General features: G+C 56.5%; 1 protein-coding gene across 1 annotated transcript; it reads left to right on the top strand.

The window, feature by feature from the left end:
* Nucleotides 1-3,601: 3,601 nt before the first annotated feature.
* On the top strand, nucleotides 3,602-9,140 carry LOC131588365 (olfactory receptor 51G2-like). Its single transcript, XM_058857193.1, has 2 exons — nucleotides 3,602-3,675; nucleotides 8,098-9,140. Exon 2 carries the CDS (start codon nucleotides 8,126-8,128, stop codon nucleotides 9,098-9,100), a length of 975 nt encoding a protein of 324 aa, XP_058713176.1. The 5' UTR covers nucleotides 3,602-3,675; nucleotides 8,098-8,125; the 3' UTR covers nucleotides 9,101-9,140.
* Nucleotides 9,141-9,632: the final 492 nt, after the last annotated feature.

Here is a 9,632-nt window from a genome sequence, read left to right as displayed (position 1 = left end):
ACCCCTCTGTCCTCTGGTTCAATACAGCAAGCACCAGCCTCTGTTTGCAGATGTCTCTGGGACTGTTTGATTTTCCATCCCGTGCACTAAAGGTGGAGGCTGCTGCCTGTACAGCCTCACTCCCTGTGCCTCTGCATTCCCTGAGCCCCCATGGGTTATTTCCCTGATGGACCAAGCCAGGCATGAACTGTGTCAATGTTTGCCCCTGGAGAGCTCATTCCCTTGGCAGGATGGGCTGTGGGGGCCACAGGGCTCCCATGTGGCTCTCAGGGCAGCACAGGAAATTGGCTGATTCCACCTGGCTTTAGCTGGGCCTTTGTGCTGATTTCAATTAAAGTCATCATTTCCCTCCTGGAACTGCCCCCGTGCCCTCACCTGTGCAGGTGTGAGAAACAGCCTGGCCTGGCCTGGGAGCATCTCCCTCTGCTGCTTCTTCCATGCTCAGTGTTAAGGTCACCCTGCTGTTCATAAGATGATGAATCCCAGGATCCTGGTGCTGGAAAAGGCCTCCCAGCCCATGGAGTCCAATCTGTAACCTGTCCCCACCTTGTCCCCAGGGCAGAGCCCTGAGTGCCACGTCCAGCCCTTCCTTGGGCACCTCCAGGGATGGGCACTGCAAAGCTCCCTGGGCAGCTCCTGCCAAGGCCTGAGCTCCCTTTCCATGGGCAAATTCCTGCTGCTGTCCACCCTGAGCCACCCCTGGCCCAGCCTGAGGCCTGAGCTCTCCTCCTGTCCCTGTTCCCTGGCAGCAGAGCCCGACCCCCCCGGCTGTCCCCTCCTGCCAGGGACTTGTGCAGAGTGAGAAAACAGAAAAGCAAGAGAAGGGGAAGGGGAAGGGGAAGGGAAAGGGAAAGGGGAAAGGGAAGGGGAAGGGGAAGGGGAAGGGGAAGGGGAAGGGGAAGGGGAAGGGGAAGGGGAAGGGGAAGGGGAAGGGGAAGGGGAAGGGGAAGGGGAAGGGGAAGATTTGGTTGGAAGGAACCCACAACAATTCCATCTATCAGCCTGACCACTCTAAGGAAGCTCCTGTAGAAATCGAGATTGTCAGAAAAGGAGTTTTCAGCCCTGAGCAGAGACAGTAAAGCAATACAGGAAAGGTCTGTAAGATAAAAAAAGGCAGGGAGATGATCCATATGGAATCCTTATGCAGCTTCTCTCACACTACGTGAACCAGGAAGGGGAGAGCACACCCTGAAAATGTCAGTATATTAAAGATATATTGAAGAACATTTATAAACAGGTATTTGAGCTCACTGCTAGCACAAACCTTTCTATGATTTTGATCAAGTAAAAAAATACTTTTTAAAATGAGCTTATAGTAGAATTCTGGAACTCATCACTGCTGGGAATGGTGGGATCCCAAAGGATATGTAAAATGATCAGACAAGTCCACAGGTGAGAGATTTTTTTGTTTCCTATGAAATACGATGGCTGAGGTGCTGCCTCCTGCTCGGGAAACCTCTGAATTGATTGCCAGATGCTGGGACGTGTGCCAAGGGAATGATAAACCGAAAATGACCTTCCTAAATGGCCATTAATAGCCACTCTTGGTGGCAGGATGGCAGGATGGAGCATTCTTTAGTTTACTCAACATAACAGAACTCCAGAGTGGTTTGGTTGCAGGTGAACCTTAAAGCCCATCCCGTTTCCCCCCTGCCATGGGCAGGAACCTTGCACCAGAGCAGCCTGCTCCAGCCTGGCCTTGAACCCTTCCAGGGATGGGGCAGCCACAACTTGCTTGAATCACCTGCACACCTATTGCACAGTGTGAGATGGTTTCACCTTCCCTATGTGCTCCAAACCTCACAATTCCTCTGATTTGTGCCTCAAGAGTTGCCCACACCAAGCTTCCCACAGGGATGTCTCCCTGCTGTGCTCCCACCAAGCCACTCTTGCTGGTTTTCTGCTGAATTCCCTTTCCCAGGCACGTGGGAATTGCTGTGTGGGGAGGGCTGTGAGCAGCTTTCATCTGTTTTCCCATCTTTAAGGAAATAACGAGAGCGTTCCCAGGAGCCCAGCTGGGGTGGGCACGGGCGCCCTTGGCTCCGGCATTCTGCGCTGGCAGCGCTCGTGGGCTGAGCCTGAGCCAGTCCTCACAAACTGCAGGGCAGGGTGCAGGGGCAGTGCTGAGAGGAGTGTGGGAAGCTGGACATGGAATCCCAGAATCCCGGGATCCTGGTGCTGGAAAAGCCCTCCCAGCCCATGGAGTCCCAGCTGTGCCCGATGCCCACCTTGTCCCCAGGGCAGAGCCCTGAGTGCCACGTCCAGCCCTTCCTTGGGCACCTCCAGGGATGGGCACTGCAAAGCTCCCTGGGCAGCCCCTGCCAAGGCCTGAGCTCCCTTTCCATGGGCAAATTCCTGCTGCTGTCCACCCTGAGCCTCCCCTGGCCCAGCCTGAGGCCTGATTCTCTTGTCCTGCCCTCCCATGTGAAAACCTTTGCAGTGCCCATCCCTGGGGGTGACCAGGGAAGGGATGGACGTGGCACTTGGTGCCCTGGGGACAAGGTGGGGTGTTGCCACTGAAGATGAACAGATCACACGGACACAGGTGGAGGTGTGGTGAAAAGAAGAGCAGAGTTTATTTTTCCTCCCAGGATTTATAGGCTCCTGACCATGGCCAGGGATTGGATGGTCAGGATAACACTTTCTCACTGCACTGCCCATGAGAGATGCCCATCACAAGACGTGGAACAGAAAGAATGTACACATATCTATGTTTATAGTTACTGTCCTGGGAAAGTCCTTACAAAACCATGGCAGCAAGCTCAGAAGCTGAGTTTTCAGGGTGACAGTGGGGTTCAGGCACAGGTTGGGCTCGGTGCTCTTGGACAGCTTCCCCAGTGTCACCCATCCCAGGACTCTGTGAACCTCCTGCTGTCCCTGGCGGGCAGTGCCCCAGCACAGATGGGTTTACAGCTGCAGAAGTGTCTTCTAGAGCCAGAGGCTGCATTTTCTACAGACACCTCTTGGTGAGACAAACCCATTTGCTCTTCCTGGCCTGGTTCAGGCACAGAAATTGTGGTTAAATTCAGTTTCCACCCCACAGCTGAGGGGCAAAGATAAACTCACTGCCACAAGACATCTCGACACAGGCGGCTCCTGGGCCGCCCGAGGGGACACCTGGGGCTGTGTTTGCCTTTGTGACATCCCATTCGTTTTTATTGTGCAATATAATATGATTTTAATTAAGCATTTGATGTCTCACTGCTCAAAGGGGAGACAGCCAGAACTTCCCCTCTGTCATTCCCTCGGAGCGATGTTCTCCTCTCGCAAAATTTATTATTTCCACTACAGATTTATCCTCCCAATAAAAATGAGGTGTATTGCCAGCGCAGTGGCTGCGGCACTGCCAGCCATAAATCACCAGGAGCCATAAACATGTCAGCAATAAACTATCAGGAGAAAAGGCTGCCTGCTGGGAGAGCAGCATAAATGGAAATGCTCATTTACTGCACACACTCCTCCCGCTGCTTGCGCACGGGAGCCGCGGCTCCGGGTGATTGGGCAGGGGCAGCGTTATAAGGGCTGCCCTGGGGCCAGGGGACACGGACAGGGACAGGGACACGGACAGGGACAGGGACACGGCCACAGGTACAGACATGGACACGGACACGGCATCGGCCTCTGATCCTCGACAGGGCTGAGCCTGCGCTGGCCCGAGAGCCCCCGGCACCCTCGGTAAGTGCAGGCAGCTCCCCCCTGCACCCTGGGGTGGCACAGTGACACGGGTGGGACAGTGACACGGGTGGGACAGTGGCACTGCTGGGGTGGCACAGTGACACGGGTGGGACAGTGACACTGCTGGGGTGGCACAGTGACACGGGTGGGACAGTGACACTGGTGGGACAGTGACACTGCTGGGGTGGGACAGTGACACGGGTGGGACAGTGGCACTGCTGTGGTGGCACAGTGACACGGGTGGCACAGTGACACGGGTGGGACAGTGACACGGGTGGGACAGTGACACTGCTGTGGTGGCACAGTGACATGGGTGGGACAGTGACACTGGTGGCACAGTGACACGGGTGGGACAGTGACACTGCTGTGGTGGCACAGTGACATGGTGGGACAGTGGCACTGCTGTGGTGGCACAGTGACACGGGTGGGACAGTGGCAGCCCTTGGTGGCACAGTGACACAGGTGTGACAGTGGCACTGCTGTGGTGGCACAGTGACACGGGTGTGACAGTGGCACTGCTGTGGTGGCACAGTGACACGGTGGGACAGTGACACTGCTGTGGTGGCACAGTGACACGGGTGGGACAGTGACAGCCCTTGGTGGCACAGTGACACGGGTGGCACAGTGGCACTGCTGTGGTGGGACAGTGGCACTGGTGGGACAGTGACACGGGTGTGACAGTGGCAGCCCTTGGTGGCACAGTGACACGGGTGTGACAGTGGCAGCCCTTGGTGGCACAGTGACACAGGTGGGACAGTGACACTGCTGTGGTGGGACAGTGACACGGGTGGGACAGTGGCACTGCTGTGGTGGCACAGTGACACGGGTGGGACAGTGACACGGGTGGGACAGTGGCAGCCCTTGGTGGCACAGTGACACGGGTGAGGAGGGATGGGACCGTGGCACCTCAGGAGGACGTGCTGTGAGATCCTGCTGCTCTCCCACTCGTGGGGGCCGTCCCAGCTGTGGGAACATCCCGTGCCTGTCCTGGTCCCCATGTCCCCATGTCCCCATGTCCCCAGGGCTCTCCAGGGGCTGCATCCCCAGGGTCCCTCTGCTGATCCTGCTCCCCTCGCTGAGCCCTCACTTGGTTGCTTGGGAGGGCAGCAATGCCAGTGTGAAAAGAGCAGCGTCTCCTCTTTGGGAAGGAGCAGATTCCTGAGCCTCCCCCAGCCCCAGCTCCCAAGGCCCTGCTCCTGCCCTCGCTGACAGGAACCCTTAGAGCTCCAGCATTTCAAATTGTTGGCCGTTTGAAATTGAGGGATGGGCACAAGATCTGGAGGTGTCTTTAAGGCATGAGAAGGGACACACGGTGCCCTCCATGAGCCCTGTGCCCGGGCTGTCCCAGCAGAGGCTGCTCCTGGGGGCAGGAGCAGCTGGGGCACAGAGCAGGACACCCTGTCCATGGTGGATGGCTCAGCAGCCACCTCCCGGGGCTGCCACGGGTCTTTAACTTGCTGTCCTCCAGGAATGGGAGGTTTGCTCCCTCCCCAGGGCTTGGCTGTGCTGGAAAGGTGCAGTTGCCATCCCATGCCAGTCAGCCAGGAGATCTTCTCTGGTTCTGTGCTTCTGGGATTCTGTGGCAGACACACGTGTGCTGTCAGTTGAGCTGTGTGTTACCTGCACACATCCAGGTGCCCATGAACAAGCAGGCCTGGCTGTTTGTGCATCTCATCCATTTTTTGTGTGTATATTTACACAGATCCCTTACAGACACACACATGAAACCTGGAGGGCTAAAACCCTCTGGGGCTGGAATCTGTGTCTGTAACGGGTTGGGACACATAACAAAGCAGAGCAGCTCAGAGGGGATAAATCCTGTGTCTGAGTAACTTCTACACCTCTGTGTGGTGTAACCTTCCCTCTGGTGGGAGCTGCTGGTGTTGGACAAAGTTGGGTTTGAGGGAAGGTTTTCTTGTAAAAGAAAAGCATCTCCTACAGACCCAGGAGTTCTCACCAGCCCCTTCTTTTCTTGTTGCTCTAACAGTCTCTTTATCCACCTCCATATTCCTGGAAAGCTGTTGAATCTCAGTGTCTGAGAGCTCTGGGGGTGTGCCAGGAGCTGTGCTCTGGGACACAGGTCTGCACACACGCAGATTTTTTAGGTTTTTAACCCAGGCCCCAGATGTGATTGAGTTTCAGGAGTCAGCTGACTGATTTCACTGCTCAGATCACAGAATCATGGAATGCTCTGGGTAGAAAGGGACCCCAAATCCCACCCAGAGCCAGCCCTGCCATGGCAAGGACACCTCTCACTGTCCCAGGAGCTCCCAATGTCCAGCCAGGGATCCAGGGGCAGCCCCAGCTGCTCTGGCAATTCCATCCCAGCCCCTGCCCACCCTCCAGGTGCTGCTGCCTTGGCAGAGAGGGGCTCCTCTCACCTTTGGGAGCTGTGAGCCAGCAGTGAGGACCAGAGGTACCTGTGGGCAGTTTCCTGGGGTCCCACCAGGCTCTGTGGAACCAGCAGGGATGCATCAGCTGCCCACCCATGCCTGAGCCCCCCAGGCTGGCCAGGCTCTCCTGGGGAGGGGCTGAGATTGTCCTTTCAGCACCTGACAGAGCAGGGTGCAGCTCAGGGTGATCCTGATACCAACCATTGGCTCTGCCCTGCCTGGAGAAAACCAAATGATTTGGGGTTTTCCCCAGGCCCCATCACTTATGTGTTGCTTTTGCCCTGGAGCAGGAAGATGTTTGTCCTTGCTAAGCTTCAGGATTTATTGTCACTTAGACCCTCAAGCTGAGAACTTAATGAAGAAAATCGTATTAGGAACCTAATAAATACGTCATGGAAGGATTGTCTGTTATTCAAAGATGAGCTGTGTCACAGCAAACCCTCTGGCTCATGATCCAGGCACACCGAGGCCTGAGCTCTGCATCCTGCGGAAGGTGCAGGAGGACTGAAGTCACAAACGTTTTTTTGCTTTAATTAGCTCATCTGGCACATTTGCTGCTTTCCCCCAGCCAGCCAGCGGGTCACTCTGTCACTGAGGGGCTCAGGGACCCTGTCAGTGTCAGCACTGCCACAGGAAATGCAGGAAACTGGATTGTACCAAGGCTCTGAGCTTCATTGGATAATTCATGCTGGAAGATCTCTGGTCCAACACCTGCCTCATGCAGGGCCAGCTGGGAGGTCTCATGGCTTTGTCCACTTGGGTCTTGGAAACTTCTGTGGATGGAGATGTGCAACCTCTGGGCAACCTGCCCCAATGCTCGATGGGGAAACATTTCTCATTTTATTCAGTCTGAACCTTCCTCGTTTCATCTTCTCCCGTTGCCTCCCATCCTTCCTCCATGCTCTGCCCTGAAGATCCTGCTCCAGCCTCCCTGATGTCTCCTTGGAGGTGGGGCAAGGCTGCTGCTGGAGCCCTGCAAACCTTCTCCTCTCTGGGCTGAACAAGCCTCGTTGCTGGATCTCCTGTTGCAGGATGTCCCACTGACATCCCTCTGCACCCACGGGAGCAGACACTGCCGGGTTCCTGCCAAGGCCTCCCTCCCCTCCCCTGGATCCACCACATCCTGTGTGCCCCCTCCTCTCCAGCTCATTCCAGGGACCTTCCCAGGATCCTCCCCAGGGCTCTGAACCTGGAACATCTTGTGCTTTTCCTGTTAACAACACACGTCCCAGGCACCACACACGCTGTGTCCATCCGGGGTTTGCTCATTTATTCCCCTCCACCTGGCAGCAAGACTGTGAAATCAGCAGGGCTGGGTGTGAGGAGCACTGCAAACCCACCTTGCCCTGGGAGCCACCTTCTCACCTGGGAGCAGGAGGCTCTGAGAGGATGATTCTCTCTTCTTTGGAATCCCAGGCTGGTTGGGATTGGGAGGGCCCTTAAAGACCATCCTGTTCCAACAACAGCCGTGGGCAGGGACACCTTCCACTGCACCAGGCTGCTCCAATCTGGCATTGAACACCTGCAGGGATGGGGCAGCCACAGCTTCTCTGGGCAGCCTGTGCCAGCGACAACAAATTTTGCATTTGCAGGCTTGATTTCCTAAATAAGAAGGACTGTCAGGGTTAAACTTCCACAATTTTCACGCCTTTTGATCTCCAGTTGGCACAAAAAAGCAGCCTTGGCTTAGCAGCCTGGTTGTGGCTGGGATGAGCATGGAAAAGGCGTTTGCTCACTCCATAGAGCATCTCAAACTCTGGAATTTGGGGACAACTGTGAAATAGTGGAATATTGTCCTTTTTACTCTAAACTATTTCTTTCTTTTTTTCCCCACTTTTTCAACAAAAAATGTCCATCCTTTTCCTTCAGCTGAGGATTTAATGGATAAACAAGAGTGTGGCCACATGTGGCAGCCCCCAGAGAGCACAGGGAGCCCTGCAGAGGCTGGTGGGGAGGTGGAGGGATGTGCAGCTCCTCTGTCCAGCAGAGAGTCCAGCCACGTGGAGTTTGTGTTGTTGGTTTGTTTTAGGTCTAGGCCATGTGAGAGCGGAGCTGGGATGGAGCGTGACCCACCCACCCCGTGGGATTTCAATGGCTCCTTCCAGCAGCCTGCAGCTTTCCTCATGATGGGCATCCCGGGCCTGGAAGCCCTTCACCCCTGGATCTCCATCCCTTTCTGTGCCCTCTACCTCACCGCTCTGCTGGGCAACTGCGTGATCCTGTTCATCATCAGGAGGACCCCAAGTCTCCACGAGCCCATGTACTATTTCCTGTCCATGCTGGCCGTCACTGACCTGGGCTTGGCTCTCTGCACCCTGCCCACCACCCTGGGCCTCTTCTGGTTCGACGTGCGCAGGATTGGCTTCGACGCCTGCCTCACCCAGATGTATTTCATCCACATCCTGTCCTTCATCGAGTCCTCCGTGCTGCTGGCCATGGCCTTTGACCGCTTCATCGCCATCTCCCACCCCCTGAGACACGCGGCCATCCTGACCAGGAGCACCGTGCTGAAGATCGGCCTGGCCATCGTGCTGAGGGGGACGGTGTCGCTGCTGCCCGTGCCCTTCCTGCTCAGGAGGCTGACCTACTGCGGCAGGACGGAGCTGTCCCACTCCTTCTGCTTCCACCCCGACATCATGAACCTGGCCTGCGCAGACATAAAGGTCAACGTCTTCTACGGGATGATCATTCTCTTATCCACGGTGGGGATGGACTTCATCTTCATCGTGCTGTCCTACGTCCTCATCATCAGAACCGTCGTCAGCCTCACCACCAAGGAGGAGTGTCTGAAGGCTCTCAACACCTGCGTCTCCCACATCTGCGCCGTGCTCGTGTTCTTCATCCCCATGATCGGCCTGTCCATGATCCATCGCTTTGGGAAGGACGTTCCTCCCCTGGTTAACACCGTGGTGGCCTACACCTACCTCACCATCCCCCCCGCCCTCAACCCCGTCATCTACAGCGTGAAATCCACACACATCCGCCAGGCCTTGCTCAGGGCCCTGCGCAGGAAGCGCGGGGCTGACCGCTAGATTGCTCCTGCACTTCTGCCAGGAGTGCTGAGGGGCTGGGCTGTCTGTGTGTCTGTCCTGAGGGGCTGGGCTGTGTGTCTGTCCTGTGGGACTGGGCTGTGTGTCTGTCTGTCCTGTGGGGCTGGGCTGTCTGTCTGTCTGTCCCCTGGGACTGGGCTGTGTGTCTGTCCTGTGGGGCTGGGCTGTCTGTCTGTCCTGTGGGGCTGGGCTGTGTGTCTGTCCCGTGGGGCTGGGCTGGCTGTCTGTCCTGTGGGGCTGGGCTGTGTGTCTGTCCTGTGGGACTGGGCTGTGTGTCTGTCCTGAGGGGCTGGGCTGTGTGTCTGTCCTGTGGGACTGGGCTGTGTGTCTGTCCTGAGGGGCTGGGCTGTCTGTCTGTCTGTCCTGAGGGGCTGGGCTGTGTGTCTGTCCTGTGGGACTGGGCTGTGTGTCTGTCCTGAGGGGCTGGGCTGTGTGTCTGTCCTGTGGGACTGGGCTGTGTGTCTGTCCTGAGGGGCTGGGCTGTGTGTCTGTCCTGTGGGACTGGGCTGTGTGT

This window comes from Poecile atricapillus, chromosome 1 (genome assembly GCF_030490865.1).
Source record: "Poecile atricapillus isolate bPoeAtr1 chromosome 1, bPoeAtr1.hap1, whole genome shotgun sequence".
Classification (NCBI taxonomy): Eukaryota; Metazoa; Chordata; class Aves; order Passeriformes; family Paridae; genus Poecile; species Poecile atricapillus.
This window is presented reverse-complemented; position numbering and strand designations above follow the sequence as displayed.

Coding starts and splice junctions, on each gene's coding strand:
- LOC131588365 (XM_058857193.1), top strand. CDS start 8,126: ATGGAGCGTGACCCACCCACCCCGTGGGATTTCAATGGCTCCTTCCAG.